This window comes from Drosophila montana, unplaced genomic scaffold, assembly GCF_035044405.1.
Source record: "Drosophila montana isolate Dmon_TW-CO22-7 unplaced genomic scaffold, ASM3504440v1 contig_3848_1, whole genome shotgun sequence".
NCBI lineage: Eukaryota > Metazoa > Arthropoda > Insecta > Diptera > Drosophilidae > Drosophila > Drosophila montana.
This window is the reverse complement of record NW_026998720.1, coordinates 2,547,748-2,566,906: the sequence shown is the minus strand read 5'-3', so window position 1 is coordinate 2,566,906 and position 19,159 is coordinate 2,547,748. Positions and strand designations below refer to the sequence as shown.

Below are 19,159 nucleotides of genomic sequence, written 5' to 3'. Positions count from 1 at the left end.
GAGTTGTAATGAGAAATCACCTTTTGCTATTTGTAATTTTTATTTGTTTATATAATAGATAATTCGTGTAGTTTGCATTTTTTTATGTTGCTATTTGACTTTAATGATCTGATGTGGGCGACTCGTGGAAACAAAAGTTGTGTTGTGTTGTGCACGCCTCAGCCCAGCCCCTGCCTAATGTGATTATGATTTATGCGTATTGTGAGAGGCCTTGAAAGCTGTTCCTGTCTAAAATCGAAAATAAACCAGGCTAATTAGGCATGCTGGTCAGCGTGGCAGGCGCCTAAAATAAATCAGGCTAAATACACATTAAAATGCGCTCCAGACTGAAAGTGCAACAAAAAAAGAAGTTGTCGGGATTGAAAAAAGCAGAAAGAGCTTGAAATGTCGAAGATTTAATACCCTTGGGCTGACAGGTGTGTACCAAACCGCAAAAGTGATTAAACTGATGCCGCTTGTTGGAGCTACAGTAGGCCCTGGCTCAACAGAAACCATCAATATGGTTGAAGAGATTGTAATGTAGGCTTCCTAATATATTATATATATATAAATAATTTGCGATTTGTTTAAAAAATAAAATATAAAGTTATAAAAAGTTATATAAAGAATATTCAAGTTCTAGTCCAACAAATTACGCGCTTGCAACAAAAAGATGCATGCATCTGCGCCTGACTTTATAAAAGCAGCTTTTACACAGAGATACTAATAGCTATGCAGATCGAGTATTCTATATATATACTGTTAGAAATTGTAGAGGACTTCTTTAAGCCTTCATTTAGTGATAAATATAAAATGCTCTCGGCTTACATTTACTTTTGCCCTGGCAAAAAGAAGCAACTGCTTTCGGGTGCCGGTTTTTTTATGGAGCGTCTGGAGACATTTTACCCCTGGTTCTGTGGCAGCAGCAGCCAACAAGAACAAGAACAATGACAAATTTGGCCACAAGGTCAGCGGCAACACGAGTTGCATACAAGATGCTCTACGCTCCACTTCAGCGTCGATTAGCAGCAGCCAAAAACAATATAAATATATAAATGTATGTATACAATGTTTATAGAGAAGTACAAAATGAAAGGAGGCCTTCTAAGCAACGAAGTTAAGGTTTTTCAGTTCTGGCCAAAACGGAAAAAAACTTCTTAATTACATGATGCAGAGCCGCAACTTGGATTCATATATTTTGGTAAGGCATTTTGTATTTTGTTAGGTTCCTAACGACGCGTTGCGACTCGAGGCGAAGGTTGAGACTAGGGTCTCTCCGATCTCGCCAGCTGTGTGTGTGTGTGTGTGTGACTCATCAGGCGCTTTGATTTAATTTGATTTGCAATTGCGTAAGGCCAAGTCTAGTTAGCACAATTAAAAGCGAGCACAGCTGAGCGACCAGATTTGTTGTTTCATTTATTTTTTTTTTTTTGGAGGCACGACAAACGAGTTGGGGGCCAGGCTCAAAGCAAAAGCGACTCAAGTTTCGACTCAAGTTGTGAGTGAAGCTTGTTTGCTGTGGATGCTCGTTGCGAAAAATACAGCCAAGACAATTGAAAAATTGAAAAACACAAAATCAGTTGAAGCTGAAAACGCCAAGCGAACGGTCGTTGAGCGCGACAACTGCAATTGGCTGAAAAGTATATAATAGCTAAACAATATTATTTGCCACTAAATTAAGCAGTGTTGCATGCAACAACTCTTGTCTGGCAGCTGGCGACAAAGTATACATGTGCAACAGCATAATAACAATAACAACAAATATCAAATTTGTGATGTGTGTTTAACCGTGTGTGTGTGTGTGTGTAGTGCAATACTCGTGTGCTATTGTTTGCTGCTGCTGTTGCGGCAACTGCAACTGCAAACAACAGTCGCCCGCCCGCTACTTTGTGCCACATATTAGGCAACTGCAACAGCGACTAGTTGATTTTTTTATGGGCCAACTCAATGCAAATTTAACACACAAAACGCTTTACTTTTTTCTTGGTGTGGCAAATTAAACTCAAGCCGTGTAATTGCTACCAAAATTTATGTTGCAGCTGCAGCTAATTCAAAATACAAACAAAATAAACAACATTTAAACGCTTTTTAGTTTAACTAGCTTAAAAAATTGCACGCGTTTTTTAGTCGCGCGCGCGTTTACTTAGGCGCGGTTTTTGCCTTACGACTGATTGGAAAGTGGGTTTGTTGTCTGTCGCCTGGCTGGTTGGACTGTGTTTGCTTTGTCAAAAGGTCAAAAGAAACACATTAACAACGGCAACAAATCAAGCAACAGGCAGCTTAGCAACATAATTTAACTGGCAACATTCGCGTTTAGCAACATGTTGCCAAGACTCACGTTCGCTGTGCTCATCGTCTTTTGTGGATATTTACTGTTTACGGGTAAGTCGCCAAGTTGCTTATAAATCATAAATGTTTATGCAACAGCAACAACAACAACAACGTCAACACCAACAGGCAGAACATAAATTAAAGCTAGCAGACTTTGTTGTTGTTGCAACCAAATCGAATTACAGCAAAACGCAAGCTAAACGCAATAAATTCAAGCAGATTACATGACGCACACAGACGGAGGGCGGGTACACGGGAATTGCCGCCTTGATGTGTCAGGCGTTAAAAAATATAGGAAAGTTAATTTTGTTGGGTCGAATAATAAATACACTTGCAGACAGATGACAAGTGCACAATATTGTTTCTCAACTTAGCCAAGCCAATGTGATTTTTTCTAAACACAAAAACTTGGTCTGGTCTTTATGATTTGGTGTTAAGAATTTAATATTTTTCCAAAACATTTTAATTATTATAAAGGTCATTATAAGCGAGATTTTTTAAATAAATATAAGTAAACAATTAAGTTTTTTATTCACAAGCTGCTTGATTTCAAATAATTTTAAATAATTTATCCAAAAACAAATCAATTTATACTTATAACAAACATTGTTTATTCTATAGATCAGTAGGGCGCCATATAATATAGTTTTTCGATAGAGTTTTAGCTTAAATTTAAGACACTGATAAAAAGTCTGAACAAATATTTATTTCAGTATAAAATCATATTCATCATTTTCGACCTATAGTTTAAGAGTTATGTGTTTAATATTCCGATTCTAATACGATATGCAAGGCGCATAATAATACTCATCATTTGTGAGTTTACATCAAGATTTCTACAAATACAACAAAAATGCTTTTGTAAGGAATCATGGTCAGTTGTTGGTTCCCATGTCAGCTCTATGATATAGTAATCCAATTTGGTCGACTTTGACATCTATATATCTATATAAGCTTCTGCAAAAAGTCGTATGCACGCCAATATATAATACATATCTAACAAAATGGGAGAACAGACCGACATTCACATAACGATTGACTTTAAATACAGATGCAGCACATAACTTATGTTTGTCTCGCTATGACTAAAGTAATATACCCACAGCAAAGGGAATAAGCACCAAAAAAAACTGCATGCCAAAAAAACAACGTGCGAAACGCGCGCGGCCTGCGTATTTGACATTTATGGTCAAGCAGTCAACGCGTCGTCATGTTGAGATTTATTTAGTTAATGGCAAGAGGCCAACGGGACAGAGCAGACGACTTGCAACATCGGCGACCTGCCTTTTATGAGTGCCACGCAAATCTCTGTCAAGTCGGTTGTGCAACTGCTGCCATCACATGCGAGACTTTCGCATCAGTCAACACCAATTCTAGCCACCAAAACCAAAATCAACTCCAAAACCAAAACAAAATCCAAATCCAATTCATAATTTGTCAGGGAAGTTCTTTTTCACCTTTGACATTTGAACAGCAACAATCTTTGCAGCTCACGAAATTTGAAGGTTGCCACAGTCCGCACCCATTACAATCGACTCCACACAGAGCTGCACGACATTCCATGTGGCAAGGGACGTTGGTGAACGTTGTGGTGAGGTAGGGGAAGTGGGGTAGTCGGCAGTCTCAAGTAAGCTTTAATATTTGCGTTTGCCATTTAGATTAGGTGCGAGAGTTCGGTTTGCGTCTAATAAACAGCCGCATTAGCATTGCATTTAATATTATTTCATAGTTATTGCCCACATGCAGTAAATGCAACAACAACAACAGCAGCAACAACTACAACAACAACAATAGCTGAGAGTAGTGAGAGGCAAAATGTCAAACAGTTGACAATTGTTTTTTATTTCATACCCTATGAATAAAGTTTACCTAATCAAGAGTTAAGTACGACTATTTATATATCTTGTTCAAAACAGGAGAAATTTTTTACCAAGTATGGCTCTATAAAGATTGAAAAATATAACAAATATACAAAATTATCTTCATTTTATTTGTAAGATTTAGGAGCATACCATATAAATATGATTTGTTTTTAGAAGAATAGAAGCATTCTTCTTTTACACTTTTAAAATAAATAACTATCAGGCATAATCCATAATGTTTCAGATCTTGTACATGTTTATGTTAAAGTGTGCGATAAACTGAATAATATATGTACACATGTATGAATATTTATGTTGCTATGTATGTGTATTTATTTTGCTAAGGAAATAGCCCGGAGTTACGGGTTCTCAGTAAAAACTCCGAATCACTAACAATAGTAAATGTTCGTAGTATAAGTTCAAGGTCTCTTTTAGTGGAATAATTTACAGAGACTTTAAATAAGAATTGTCGACAATATAAACGAAACAGTTCTGAGGTTGGGGACTTTGATTCATAAGGAATATATCTATCTATCTTTTTAACAGCATATCAAATTCCTTTTCTATTTCCAATTTCTATTTTCTTAAGCCACCCAAGTGTTGAACTGGGGAAATAAGTAAAATAATTTATAATTCAAAAAGGATAACTGCAAGTCGTGCAGTCATCTCTTAAATAAGTATACTTTTTGTATTTGCAAGTCAGATATATTACAATTGTGATGTTTTATGATACTTTTCAGTGGGGGCAACTGGATGCAAAACTATTGCCAATGCTGTGAGGGCTGCATTAAACAACAATTTTGTTGTGAAGTCTAGACATAAATTTGTAGTGACATCACGATATAAAATTCAATGCTAATTGCAGAATAACAAATAAATAAATAAATAAAAACAAACAAGCAAGTTGTCCCAAGACGCGATTTTAATGGTAATAAAAGTCGGTAAGCTTTTGACAAAATTGTTAGATTTCATTTGTCCGTATTAGCATAAAATGCTAGGGCAGGCATAACTTTCAACTGTTATCAGTTAGGATGGATGTAAAAACGTTTTACAAATGTTGAAAGAATGCTAATATTAAGCAGTTAGAATTTATGTTAACGCAATAAATATAATGTTGATATTTAGCTGCTAAAGGGTGTATGTTAATTCAAATAACGAAGGAAATAGTTTGCGTAACTAGGTAAAACTATATGAAATAGGTCTCTAATAGTTAGAATATGTTTAAAAAATTTATATTTTAACAATTCAGATTTACTACAAAACAGTTAGTCTGTTTGTTCTGTAAACGAAACTGGGTCAAAAGATGCTTAATGCCAACTTAATTTCCTAAGTGAAAAACAGAAATCTATTTTTATCTCTTCTGATAGATAATTAATTGCTGGCTTATAATTAATTATATGCAAGCAGTCACGACAATTGACTCGGTAAAGTTGATGTCTCATCCTATGGACCATCCATGCAAATGGCAAATCTCTTAACTGATGTACAGCTAACCCAATCGCATTAACCATTCACAAATTGCGGCGGGCAACGGCGCGTATACTTGATGCAACGACTTGCAGTAAGTAACGGTCTTTTGTTTGATCTTCGAGCGCACATCCGCCACAAGCAGAGACTCAATAGCAGCAACAACAGCATGTCAAAACATTTGCCATCTACTTATAAGTATGCAAATGATTTTCATTTATGCAGCGTTGGTAGGAAAAACAAATTTATGAGTCTCTGGCAAAAGTCGTTCAATATATACATACATGCAGCAATATCTGGTTAATGCGAAACGGAAACTTTTATGAAACAAAATGTCTGAGATAAAGCCTGGCTGATATATGACTGCAATAACTGCATAGTTGAGCCTATAAATTGAGGCTAGATGCTCGTTTATTTGTCGTACACATTTGACAAGCAGATAAAACTTTGCCTCCAGTTGTCACTTGTTCGCAGCGTTGTAGTTTTCCACCACTGTCGCCAGGTGGCGCTGCACAATTGCATTTGCATGTTCGCAAAATTAATTGATTTATGGGCGGATAACAAAAATTGGGCACCGTCCACACGCACACGTGCAGGGAGATTTACCTGTGCGTACAATTTTGTTTTATACTCTGTTAGTGCAGTGTAAAGGGGGTTAATTGGTATGAATTTAGCCAAATTTTTAACATTACCAGCTTTAACTCCCAGCTTAAAGTTGCTATCTATGGTAATCGGTCTCTGTTATATTCAAAATTTAAGTGGTTTTGATAGAGTAAACCTAACTTAACTGCATAAAAATGAGCAGGTTGTCTTTATAGCTATTTCAAGGAACTCCATTTTCCTTCATCAGCCGACATTTCTTTTGGCTCTAGGATTGAAAAAGCCTTGTTCCATTTTTGGAGCTTTAACTTGTTGAGAATTCTAAGAGTCAGGCAACGATACATTTTGAAATAAATTCCGCTTCCTAAATATTTATGTATTTTTTATTTTAAAATGAAGCTAAAGCCTGTCTTAAATAAATTGATATTTAATTATTCCAGTAATTACTCTAATTATATTCATTTAATAAATAAAATGTCCAGAATTGAATCATAATTGAAATTACTCCCGAAATCAAAGTAAACTTTTGAAGATAACTATAACATTTAACTTGTTTGCAGCTGAGAACAGAGTATTGTGTAGTCTGCGTAACGACTGGATATTTTATTTTTACTTTTTGGGCGCGTAAGTCAAACATTTGGCACACATGAGAAAACAATTTATGCGCGGCTGTTGGCCAAGCAAAGAGCCAACAAATAGCCCAGCTGACATATGCAAATGGCACAAAAGCGATAAGCCAAAAATAAAAAAAATTATAATGCCGGCTCGCTATTTGATTGAGGCTAAAATCTGACGGCCAACAAGTTGGCAATAGAGTATATACAACAATAAAATAAAACGCCTTCAATTGCTCTGAGGTATTTCCTTAAATTTTGTGCCGAGGATCGTTTCGGTTCGCTTTGGTATGGGTTTTGCCATCAATTTGCGATTAATGTTAATGCCATGGCATAATTTTCAATTAAAATAAAATTTGCTTTGTGCGCGACAAATTGCAAAGGAAAAAATAAAATAAAATTCGAAAAATATATAATAAAAATTGTGCTCATTTATATTTATGAGCTGCCCGTTGATAAACTGCCTGTGGCCGAGGCGGCTTTCAATGCAATTAATATGAAATAAAAGTTTATAATTACATACATATGCACATGTATGTGCAGTACATAAAGAGTATTAAACAGTTTTTGACAGCAGACAATATGATTTACCTGGCCGAAAGTATGCGTACGCGTAGATGAGAAATTAATATTTACGCAATTTTTGTGGCTGGGTACATAAATTTGGGCACAATTGAATGCGGGTCCCTGAAGCATAAGCTTTAATTAGATAATAAATAATAATATAGTAAAATATTGGAAACAGAATTACCTTCAGAGCCACATTTAAATATTTAGTTTTGTCTACTTAAGTTTTATTTTCAATCAATTTTGTAAATGAGTGGATGGATTTATAAAGGATAATGTGTTTCTTGAATAGTAGAATTGAGTACTTTAAAGATGAAATGAAATGAATAAAGGAAGAAATGTGAGAAGACCCAGCATATAAGCAGCTACATATTAACATTAATTAGAATCATTTACATATAACTAATAAAAAGTTGTTGTTAATTTCTCTTTAGCTAAGCATATTTTTATTTATTATATTTTTTATTATTATTATATTTTCTTTTCTTCTTTCCTTCTTTTTACATTATTACTTTGCAATATACCAAATAAAGTAGACTTAGATTGGAGATAAAGATAGATATTTTTATCGCCGTGCTGGTTAAAAGTTCATTTGAATATGTATAAGTACTTTGAGATCCTAAATTTATAAGTCCCTAGTCCTTAAACCTGTCAAGGAACAATAAGAACAATAATTATAATAGATTGTACCACGGGTTCTCCATAAAACTCTCTTTTCCCCTAATAAAATCGTTGCTTTCAGGATACGGGAACGCAAGTGCCAAGTGCTTCGTGATGTTTTAGCCAAAGTTTCACATGATGTAGCTTTTTAAAGACTTGCCAATATTATAAATAGGAAGTATTGTTAGTAATAACAAAAAACGAACAAAGTTAACAAAAGTATAACATAGCTCCTGACTGATTTGTATTGTTTCAACACTTTTCTTGCCTCATACTCCCAAAATACATGAAATGTATAAAACAAGTTGTATGCAATGTTTAATTGAAGAGTACGTGCTGGAATTGACTGAGATGATCTACATGCTGCTCTGCATGCCATCCGTTAAGGGTTAAAAGCCAGCAAATGCAAATTGTGCAGCATTTTATTGACAATTATGAGAAAATAAATCATTAAAAAAAAAGTACCAAAAGACGACACGGCACATCCTTGCACAATGAGACCGCAAACAACAACAAGAACAACAACTGTCGCCGCAAACATAATTCAGTTCCGCGTTGATCCACCGGCGAGTCGAATGGTTGAAAGCGGCGCAAAATAAATTAAGCTCATTATATAATTGAATCCTTGATAGGCTTATTATCCACACGGCTAGCCATGTGTGTGTGTGTGCTTGTGTGTGATGCTTATTAAAAGGATAATGCCCAGTCAAGCGCAAAGGATGCCAATGGACAGCACAAAAATTATGTAAATGAATTTCCTGTTGCGCCTCACGCTCTTTCGCTCCGCTTGCTCTCCACCCAACACACATAAATATCCGCTGCCAGGTGGGCAATGGCATATAGCCTGTCTTTATTAAAGATTACGCTAGTCTATATACCCAAAATCCATTCGCGCGTGTACTTTAGTATAATCAATGCATTGGCTGGCTTTAAATCGCTGCGAACAGCAAAATAAAAAAACTATATATATAAAACAAGCAGCTCAAATACTATTGAGTATGCTCGTCGGGGGCATACCCTGTAGTTTAAGCACAGGTATCCGGTCTAAGGCCATCCTATACGCACTTGTACTTAACTCTTACGTAATCCATAAGATCAGAATTTTAGATTGATAATCTTTTAATAATATTTTTTTAGAAATGATAATATGAAAACGAGCTGTGCTAAAACCAGATTCTATTTCGAATTTTTGCATTTCTGGAATACAAAAAATATAAGTAAAAATATATATATACCCGTTCCAAAAATCAATACTTTAACTTTAAATAGGCTGTACTAGCTTGTAGTTTTCAACATGGTTTTCTGATTTTTAAAGGTAAAAGCTTTAGTTTATCAAGATCGTAAAGGTGTGCTGTTGTCTGTTGTCTACACAACGTTAATCCTCATTGTTCGATTTGATGTTTACAGGGTATACGTAAATATATTGTCGATCCCAAAAAATAAAAAGAAATCACAACGAGCTCCACCTTAAAAATGTGCATGTGCCTTGCATTGAAGCATTGCCGCGTAGTCATAGATTTTAACGGCAACTTCATGCAGTCACGATTTGTTACACATACATACATATATATATACATACACATACATTTATTCTGTTAGACATTGGGTGTATAGCCGGCTCCTTAATCTATTGACTAAATGCATTGCATAAACTCGCGGCCAAACCTCAGCGGCGACGATTTAAACCAAAACAATGCAACAAACGAGTTCGATGCTGTTTTTCATTTTCGTTTTCATTTTTATCATACCCTTGTAGAGGGTATTATAGTTGTGTCGTGGACTGTGTAACACATAGAAGAATATATCTCCAATTAAAGTATCTATATATGCTGAGCAGTACAGACAGTAGACTCGCTAAAGTCATGTCCATCTGTCCGTTTGTGTTTTTCTATGCAAATGAGTCTCTCACTTTTAAAATTATAGTCGGAATTGGCGGGATCGAAACTCCATATCATATAGCTGTCATAGAAATAATGGGTCAAACAGTAATTTCTTGTATATAAATGAGTAAGAACATGTCGAATTACTATATAATATAGCCGGAAAAGGAAGAATTGATCGAAAAATCAGTTTTTATATCGAAATTTTATTCTGTTCTTCAAGAGATCTTGACCAAACTCAGCAATTGCGAACTGCACAACTCTTCTCGCATATCTGCTAACCCGTAAGACATATATCTACAAGAGTATTTCATTTTCGGCGTGGCGTTCTTGTATACATTATTATTTTGATTCGTGTGACGACTGCAAATAGCTCGCAGGCGCTTTGTCTTGAGAAGCAGGCTATACACCCATACCCCTGCCCAACCCCTTCCCATTACCCACCCACACCCCTCGCGAAACGTATTTTACGGCCATGTCAAAAATTATGAACGCAGTCAATATACATTCGATATGGGTCCAGCCACTGGGTTAGTTCGTTTCATGAGCAAGTCGCCTACAAAATGCAAATTGCCAAATAAAATTGGGCCGAAAATAAAACCGTTAAAACGGCTTTAGACTTTTGATTCTTATCGAGGCTATCAAATAACGCCCCCGACTAAGCCCACCACTAACAAACTGGGCCGCCAGTCGGCTAGAGGCTAACAACAGTTTGAAGGCGGCAAAAGTCGCGCTTTTGAACTAAGCAAATTGGTTGCAGCTAGTCGCAGCATTGCTTGGGTCAATTGAGTTAAGAAAAAATAGAGGGGGGGGGGGGGGGAGTGTTTAGCTAGAAGAATGTAAAAGCGAACAGGCTATATGATTACCATACGATCCGCTTTAATGCAATTGCCAGGAACTGTGAAAAAAATGATTAAAGAAATCAATCAATCAAATTCGGGTAAAAATGGATAATGGAAATGTGATAAAGTAGATAACAACTCAATTATGATTGGAAAAATATTTTTAAATTTATTTTTCATATTCGAGAAAAGTATGGCAAAGTTATGTCTATTTATGAAGAATATAACTTAAATTGGGCAAAGACGGTTAATATCCGCTATTATATATAGGAATAAACAACTTTGGCTCAGGCGCTTAATCGAACTGATAAAACACAATTTCTTTAACATATTGTAATAAACCAAACATATTAAATTCTAACTTGTCGTAAAATCAAAATAAACTTCAAGTTTATTCTGTGGCTTATGAAAATCGCATTCATATTTAAGGGCGACAGGGTCAGACAAGAAGAATAAATGTTGTAAATTTAGAAAACGATTTGTCTAAAAGGCCAAGCTCCAGCCACAATTATCAGTCTCTGCCTAATTGCCATTGCGGCAGCATTCGATTTAAGCTGTGGTGGCATTGTCCTGAGCGCTAAACAAAACATAAATAATGCCACACTTTAAATTATTCGGCTGATAAAAATGACAGGTTGGATTTATGGCATGTAATGGATGCCACAATAGGTAAGCGGAGAAGAACCTTTAGATGATAAGCTGAGGCTGGGTGTGACTGGGATTTCAGTAGTCAAGTTTTTATCACTCGCAAAGTTAGTGCGCAAAACCAATTACAATTGTGAAATGCGTAGCAGTTGCTGCTGCGGCAGCTGCCACAACTCGTTGCAGGCTGCAGCGTATGGCAATTACTTTAATTATGCGACTGCAAATCCAAAAAACCCAATACACATTGGCGACGACAAGCCACCAACAAAATGTGGTTCGATGTGGTGACCAGCCAGCGTTTGCAACACATACATATGGGAGACGGCCGTTCGGGTTACCTAATCCATTGCCAGACGTGGCAAACGGGGTGTGCCCCACAGTCAGACATGATGCACTGCATCCACTGGGACAGCTGCCCCGCCCAGAATTCTCTGTCCAATCTATGCCGCGAAATGTTTCATTAGACGCAATATTTTTTTCATTTTGCTATTGGTTACGCACAACTCTTGACATTAGCCGCGCTGTGCGTAGCAGATATAGATATAGCTATAGATATAGATATATGTGTATATAGATATTCGCAGTTGCGGATATCTTTTTTGCAGGCTTTACAATTTGTCGGTATGGCATTTGTGGGTTTTTGTTTTCCTCGCGACTTGCCTCTAATTGCAATTTGATTGTTTTTCGAAGTAATTATTTCAATTGTAATAAATTTTGTTGTCATTTTTACGAAAATTTAATGTTGCAATTTGTCGCAGGCGGCGTGTGTGTGTTCGCGTGTTTGCAGAGTGTGGCTAATAAAAACTTTTTCAATTGCTTCTCCTAACCACAGTGTGTGTGTGCGTGTGCTCGTTGCAGTCGATGGGTGTTTGGATTATGTTAATTGGTTTTGCTCTGCGACATTTTCCCCTATTTTAATATTTTCAAAAAATCAGCAAAATGCGAATTTTAATTTCCGCGTTTGTTTAAGCGTGGAGTGTCAAAATTATTCAAAGCATATTGTAGGCAGATAAGGCTGCAATACGATTAAGGACCAAAATAGGTGAGGTGACGCAAGGTATGTATACTTTCACTCAATATTTGTTAAGATTATTTCTTTATACAAATAATAAAAATGTATATGGAATATCAGGAGGTCAAACCCTTAATAAGAAAAGCTCGCAAACCTACAGTTTTGCCAAAGTTATGAGGTTTTTAATTTTCTATGGTTTTGCCAACCATCTAAGTTAAAATTGTTATCTAAGTTGGCATGAGTTTTGAGAGATATGTTGACTCCTTACAGATAATTGTCCTGGGTATCGATTAAAAAAAAAAACTTCGAAAAAAATTTGTTGAGAAATAAGAACGTGGACTACAAAATATTTCAAAATAAATCATTTTTTCCAAAATGCATAAAATGTGGATAACAAACCATTACTAAAAATCGCTGATCTTGAAAATCGCTAAAGCTATGTGGGATATAAATTCGAGAGAAGCGGATTTACTTTGAATTTGGGAACCTTATAAGTTGAAATTCGTATCCAATTCGGACATCTTAAAAGGTGCTTTCAGTAAGCATTTTTAACTAATATTAGTACTGGTAATTGAGATTATAAGGATAAATAAGGGCGGACCTTTAGATAAAACTACAAAATATTAAAAAAAAAATAAAAATAGATTTTTCCAAAATGCATAAAACTTAAATGGAAATCAATGTGGAGGAAACCGCTGCAGTTTTGCCAAACTTTACTGAGATCATTTGGTATTTATTTGGAAACATCAATAATCAAAATTTTTCGTGAATTAAGATGCAATTTTTGTCATAGTGTCTTGACCTCTCAAAAACTGCTTTCAGAGGCATTTCATACTAAATGTTTTTACTGATTATTAAAAAAAAGAAGATTTTTAGTAAAAATTGTAGTCAGGGATATAAAAACACAAAAGCTTTAGAATTTAAATTTTTTATCCAAAATCAATAAATCTAAATTGTCAAAGAAATCTAGAGATTTTTGTTGTTTAGTCTAGAAAGAATATTTATTACAAGTTGAATCTTGTTCGCACTATCAGACAAGATATGTTAACGTCGGCCTTTTTCAAGAGGCAGCTGCCCTTCAACGAAAGTTCATATGCCTACTGCATGTAGGCAGTTGCACAACACACACTTGACTTGAATGACGGCGTACAAAATAAGCGACAGCTACAACTACAATAAAAATAACAACATCAAGAATTGAGAATAAGACAAAAAGTAAATAAAACACTGTGGAACAAGGTTAAGGTCAATTACAATTACAACAAACGACAACTGCCAGCATCGTGAATAAATTGCGCGAATTGTAGAATGAAATTGAGAACAAGTTTTCAGTTTTGACCGGGCCAACGGACGGATCCGCGTGAAGGCAAAGCATGCAAAATACTTGTGAGTGGGTTGCAAAGCAAATGAAGGAAGCGAACGTAGCCGCTGCTGCTGCAGCTGCAAATTAAGCTAATGAGCGAAAAAAAACAAATGAACGATGAAGACTAGATACCCTATAGCTAAGAACTATAAACGATATGTGAGGAGAGTAGTGACCCGTTTGGTCAAAATATGTTCAAAACAAAAAGTAATTCCATGTAAGTAATTCTCCTTCGAGCGAGTTTTGATGTAGAAATTTGATGTTGATAAGATTCTTGCTGATTGATGATGATTACTCATGTATATATCATGTGGTTAAGCTCGTAATTGCTAAGTATGGTCAAGACATCTCAAAAAACTATCTGATATAAAGATCCGTTGGGAATAAGACATTAATCATATACAATAAGCTTGGTCAATGCCATTTTTATGCAAGATATCTCGAAAAGGAAAAATGTTATTCATATCTATCGATACTATATAGTGGATCGATGCAGCTGATCAAGAATATATATACTTTATGGGTTCGTAAATGTCTCCTTTTTTGCTTTACACATTTCACAAGAAAATTATAATATCCTCTATGAGTGTATAAAAAACAAATTATTATTAAGCAATTACGCGGCAAAGTGCTTGTCATTTAGTCGGAGATAAAGTATTTTCCCAAAGAAGCTGCAAGGTCAATAGCCAAAACAAGACAAAAACTTGTCAACATGGCCACAAAATGTTGCGCAACATGAGAACATGTTGCACAATGGACAGCAGCTGAAGCGGGTCAAAACTGGAGGTCAGAGTTGATCTACAGTTGACAGCTGCGCTTCCAGAGTTAATTGCCTTAACCGGAACCGGGTGTGGTCAAAATCCAAATTATAATCTTGACATTAATGCGATTTGCAACGCCAGCAATTGTTGTTACAGCCTTGAACTTTGAGTTTTTAGTTTTTCAGTTTTTGAGGCTTGGTTATTTAAAGCTAATTATATTTTTTGATTTGTTGTTGCTTTCCTGTAGATTGCCGTGAAACGGAACGCTCGAAGCGCACCAAACGCCCACGCGCACCGGAACCGGTCAACTTCGAGCCGGAGCCGCAGCAGGATCTAGAGAATGAGGAAAGCGGCAGCCAGGAGAAGGATCTGCCCGAAATACCCGATAACTTTTTAAGTCCCTCAGTGCGCGAGTATCTGGAGCTGGGCAAATCCATACCGGGTGAGCGCATTACTGCTAACAAGTCAATCAATATGCGCGACTGCTCTGCATTAAATTCATGCCACAGGCACGGCCTAAATCAGGCTGAGGGAGCGGGAGCGTATTCACTGTCAGAACAATTGCAGATACCCTGTAAATGCCCTGTGATACCCATTGAAAATGGTTGAAATAGTCTATAATGCACTTGTGCATATGCATAAAAACTATTTACTTATGACTCGATTTTAGAAGCTAGACTTAAATTTAGATCTTAAAAATATTGATATATTTCCGCATTTGTCAAAGAAGTTAAGAATTAGAGCATACATACATACATAAAAGAATATTACAAACAGATCAAACATTAAACAGAGAAAGTATTTAAGAATGAATAATCCATGAGAGGAGAAGCAAAAGGAAGAAGGAAGAATTATTTTTACGTTGCGCAGTACAGGATATCTGCTAGTCGGACTAGAGCAGACCAATTTGCAGCTGCAAAATGCATTTTTGTCCAGAGCGCAAAAATAAAAAAAAACGCTTTTTAAATTATTTTTCGAATGGAAAATTTGGCACAGAAGTGCAGCTACTCGTAAATTCATTTATTAGCGAGTCGAGGGGTCAAGCGAGGGGTCGGTGGAGCCAGCGGCATGTCAGATTTGTTTATGCCAACATACAAGAGTTTTTTATGCGGCCCGCTGGCGGCGTTGTTGTGCGTGCATTTGACATTTTGCGAACGGGCCAACAGTCGTAGGAGTAGGGGTTGGGCAGTTGCTGTGGCATCCATTTTTTATAGCCTGGTTTTATTTTGGGCTGCAACTGCACTTTCTTTTAAGTAAAAAATTGACACATGAAGTGAAATTGATTGGAAACAAACAAGACACGTTGTTTATTTGCCAGCGCTAATTGCAACAACCGAATAATCTTGCAGGTCGACCCGGTGTGGACTATCCGATACTCTCTGCCGTACCCTATACGAACTTCTACTGTGACGAGCAGTCCTATCCGGGCTTCTTTGCGGACATGGAAACTAGATGCCAGGGTGAGTCGTAAGCCAGAGTTACATGCACGTTTATCAATGTACTTATATAGATGTTTTACATTATATATTGACAGGCTGGCACTATTGCGACATTGATGGACGTCAGGCCTCGTTTCTTTGCCCCAATGGCACACAGTTCTCTCAGGCGGTCTTCGTCTGCGACTGGTGGTTCAATGTACGCTGCGATCTCTCCCCCCGGCTGTATGCGATCAATGCGCGTCTCTATCAGCGCCCCAAGGTGAATCCAACGCGACCACATCGCATCATTACCAAGCAGCTGGTCGAAGATATATTTACTTGAGCTGCATACCTTATTAATAGTCTTTATTTAACATAGTTTTGTCGACAACTATTAGTGGTTAGAATTGGTTTCTTTTGCCACGGGCATACTTATCAATCATGTGTTTTAGATGTTTCTGATTAAGTTTTGGACAGCTTTCGGCTACAAGATTTATTTTTTAGTGTCAAAGTAAGCTGAAAATATAAACTTCCCAAGCACGCGGATTTTTCTCAAATGGTCTCTAAAACTACAACTTTTTTGAAACTTTAAAAGCCAAATGTTGGTCTTAGGTATCGTAAATTTTCTTGTATTCAAAAATAACCTTGCAGAAACTGGAAGTAATGTTATAATTGCAAGCGATACCTGCATTAAAAACTGAGCAAAATAAAGAACTATAAAATAAATGTGAATTGAAACCGTCTTCGTTATTGCAAACTGAAAAATTCCAAGAACTAATACCGCGGCTCATAAAAAATAAATATGTTTAGGTATTCCTACAAACCAATAAGTACATATACAAAGTTTGGCATATGACGCTCTTTATCAAGCATAAAATTCGCACTATCCAAAAGATTATGCGACGAAAAAAAAGGTTACAATAAATAATTGAAAAAAGAATTCATTACGCAAAGTTCTCAAAGCTAAATTCCTTTCGTCGTCTTAGGAACTCGAAATAGATTAAATATATTGAGAAATTATAAATAACTGCATTTTCAGCTTGTGCTAATTAAATGTGCATGCATTTTCATGTTTAGATATGTTTTCATACATTTATATTTAAGATTCACTTTAAATGTAAAGTTTTGTGTACATAATTAGTTTAAATTTAAATAAAAACTATTCTTAAGTTAAAGAAAATGTGGCTTGCATTGTGCTTTGTGTGTGGGTGGATAGATGAAAGAACTTAAAATCCTTTATCGAACATCGATAAAAAAAAGTGTTCAGAGCACAATCAATTAATTTATTTGCTTACAGCTCTACAGATTGATCCTAAAATTAAACATAATTCTTAGATCAGAAAACTACAGTAGCAACTATCGTGCGAGAAAGAAAAATATCTTCCAACCAAATTCTTACCCAATGCCAGTTCTCGGTGACACAGGTCTTTTTTGTGGCTGTTTTAAAAGCCTCTCTTTCAAAAAATTCTCTAAATAAAATAGATTAAAAGCAATGAATAGATTAAAGAGATTTTAAATATTTTAGTTGCTCTGATTTAAACTTTGCCTTTGATTTGATTGATAAAATTTACATAAACTATGGTTAAATATGGCCTCAACCAACCATAAAGAGCCCGACTGGCTGAACTGGTTATTCAAATTTGGAGTAGTTTTTCTTTTAGCAATGGAGTTAAATTTCCCCAAATTTTAGAGATTTTCTCTTACTATCGCATATTTCCAAAACTATTGGTACTCAAGAATTTCCACACTTTTATGTTGCCTACTTCTAGGCACATACAAAATATTAGTAGATGTCGCCACAACTGTAGCACACTTTTGGCTGCTGCATGTGGCAACTAAAAATAAGCCAAACGTGGCTAAAACAACATCACATTGGCCGTAGAGAAAATTTTGCTTTAGAAGTTGTTTGAGCAAGCGGCTCAATGGTCTAGGGGTATGATTCTCGCTTTGGGTGCGAGAGGTCCCGGGTTCAAATCCCGGTTGAGCCCGGCATTAAAATTTATTTTAGCCAACATTTTAGACATTTTACGGCCGGTCGGTTTTTATGGTAAGTTAATTAAACAAACAAGCCGAGCGATTGGCGAGTGCAGATATGAGCAAAGATATTTTGGCTAACAGCTGCTGCGGCTGCTGCTGCAACATTTGAGAGATGGCTGCCGGTTGATTTGAGCGGGAGCCAACGGCTAAGACGATAATGAACGGTGGGGTCCCGCGTACGGGCCATGGCTAAAATATTTTCATGCAACTTGTTTTGGAGCGGCAACGATTGACAAGGCGATAAAGCATTGTGTATGCGTGTGTGCGAGTGAATGAATGAGTGTGCGTGCGTGTGTGTGTGTGTGTGTGTTTTATCGACGACAATTGGAAAATTGTGAACAATGAATTTGTTTTGCCGGCGCTTGCATTCGCTTTTGGCCAGTTGGCGCAGCTGGTGTCAATAGATTAAAAAGAAAAGATCCAAATGCCCGAAAATGCAAAGATCATGATGCAAGCGTGAGTAATTTCTCTTTCTTTGTGTGAGTGTGTGTGGAAACCGACGAAAAGGCCGTAATATATAGCCATAAATAATTGAGCCAAAGAATGGAGACATCATCTTAGGCTTATTTAAGCACGCATTACCAAATATAAATTCAAATCACAAACCACTTTCACCTGGCGGCGCGCAGCACAAATCAAATCACAGCTAGTGATATGCAATTTTTTTTGTAATATTATTTTTTTTTGATTTTGTGGCCTTAGCATCATTCGCTAAAGCGGGACCCAAGCTGCAGGCCACAAAAAATCAAGTATATAATAATAACAAAATATAAAGCTCCAGAGCAGCTGCGTTGGCCGAGACACAAACCGGCAACAAGTGCCAGCCAGTTTTCCAGCCGAACCGAAATATCAACAACATCATCAGTCAAACCAAAAACAGCTCACTCTTTAGCCTAGTATTTGCTCAATCCATGACAGCCCACAGCAGCTGCCTGTGTCAAATCATGAATTCAAAAATGTTGCCTTAGCGATGGACCCGTGACAAATAATCCTAGCAAAGTTGACTCTCAAATGAAACTGATTGTCAACATGCCTGAAATACTTTCACAAATGAACGCACTCGTATCTTTAAATTAAAACTAGATTCTTCGTTCAGCTTCATGTCACGAAATGTTCTGGCG

The 19,159-nt window shown here is 36.5% G+C and overlaps 2 protein-coding genes and 1 non-coding gene across 4 annotated transcripts in view; 2 read left to right on the top strand and 1 right to left on the bottom strand.

The window, feature by feature from the left end:
- The window catches only part of qin, a 77,356-nt gene that overhangs the window by 10,851 nt on the left and 47,346 nt on the right, over positions 1-19,159 (bottom strand). The window lies entirely within an intron of this gene.
- Positions 1,561-17,053, top strand: LOC135438386 (uncharacterized). The gene is made up of 4 exons (XM_064696687.1): positions 1,561-2,361; positions 14,831-15,025; positions 15,933-16,043; positions 16,118-17,053. Exons 1-4 carry the CDS (start codon positions 2,301-2,303, stop codon positions 16,342-16,344), a joined length of 594 nt encoding a protein of 197 aa, XP_064552757.1. The 5' UTR covers positions 1,561-2,300; the 3' UTR covers positions 16,345-17,053.
- Positions 17,918-17,989, top strand: TRNAP-UGG (transfer RNA proline (anticodon UGG)). Its single transcript has one exon. It is a non-coding gene; the product is annotated as a tRNA-Pro (tRNA).

Bases quoted from the DNA above. Each gene is read 5' to 3' on its own strand.
- LOC135438386 (XM_064696687.1), top strand. From the start codon at position 2,301: ATGTTGCCAAGACTCACGTTCGCTGTGCTCATCGTCTTTTGTGGATAT. The intron at 2,362-14,830 runs GTAAGTCGCCAA...GCTTTCCTGTAG, and splicing joins TGGATATTTACTGTTTACGG to ATTGCCGTGAAACGGAACGC. The intron at 16,044-16,117 runs GTGAGTCGTAAG...ATATATTGACAG, and splicing joins CATGGAAACTAGATGCCAGG to GCTGGCACTATTGCGACATT.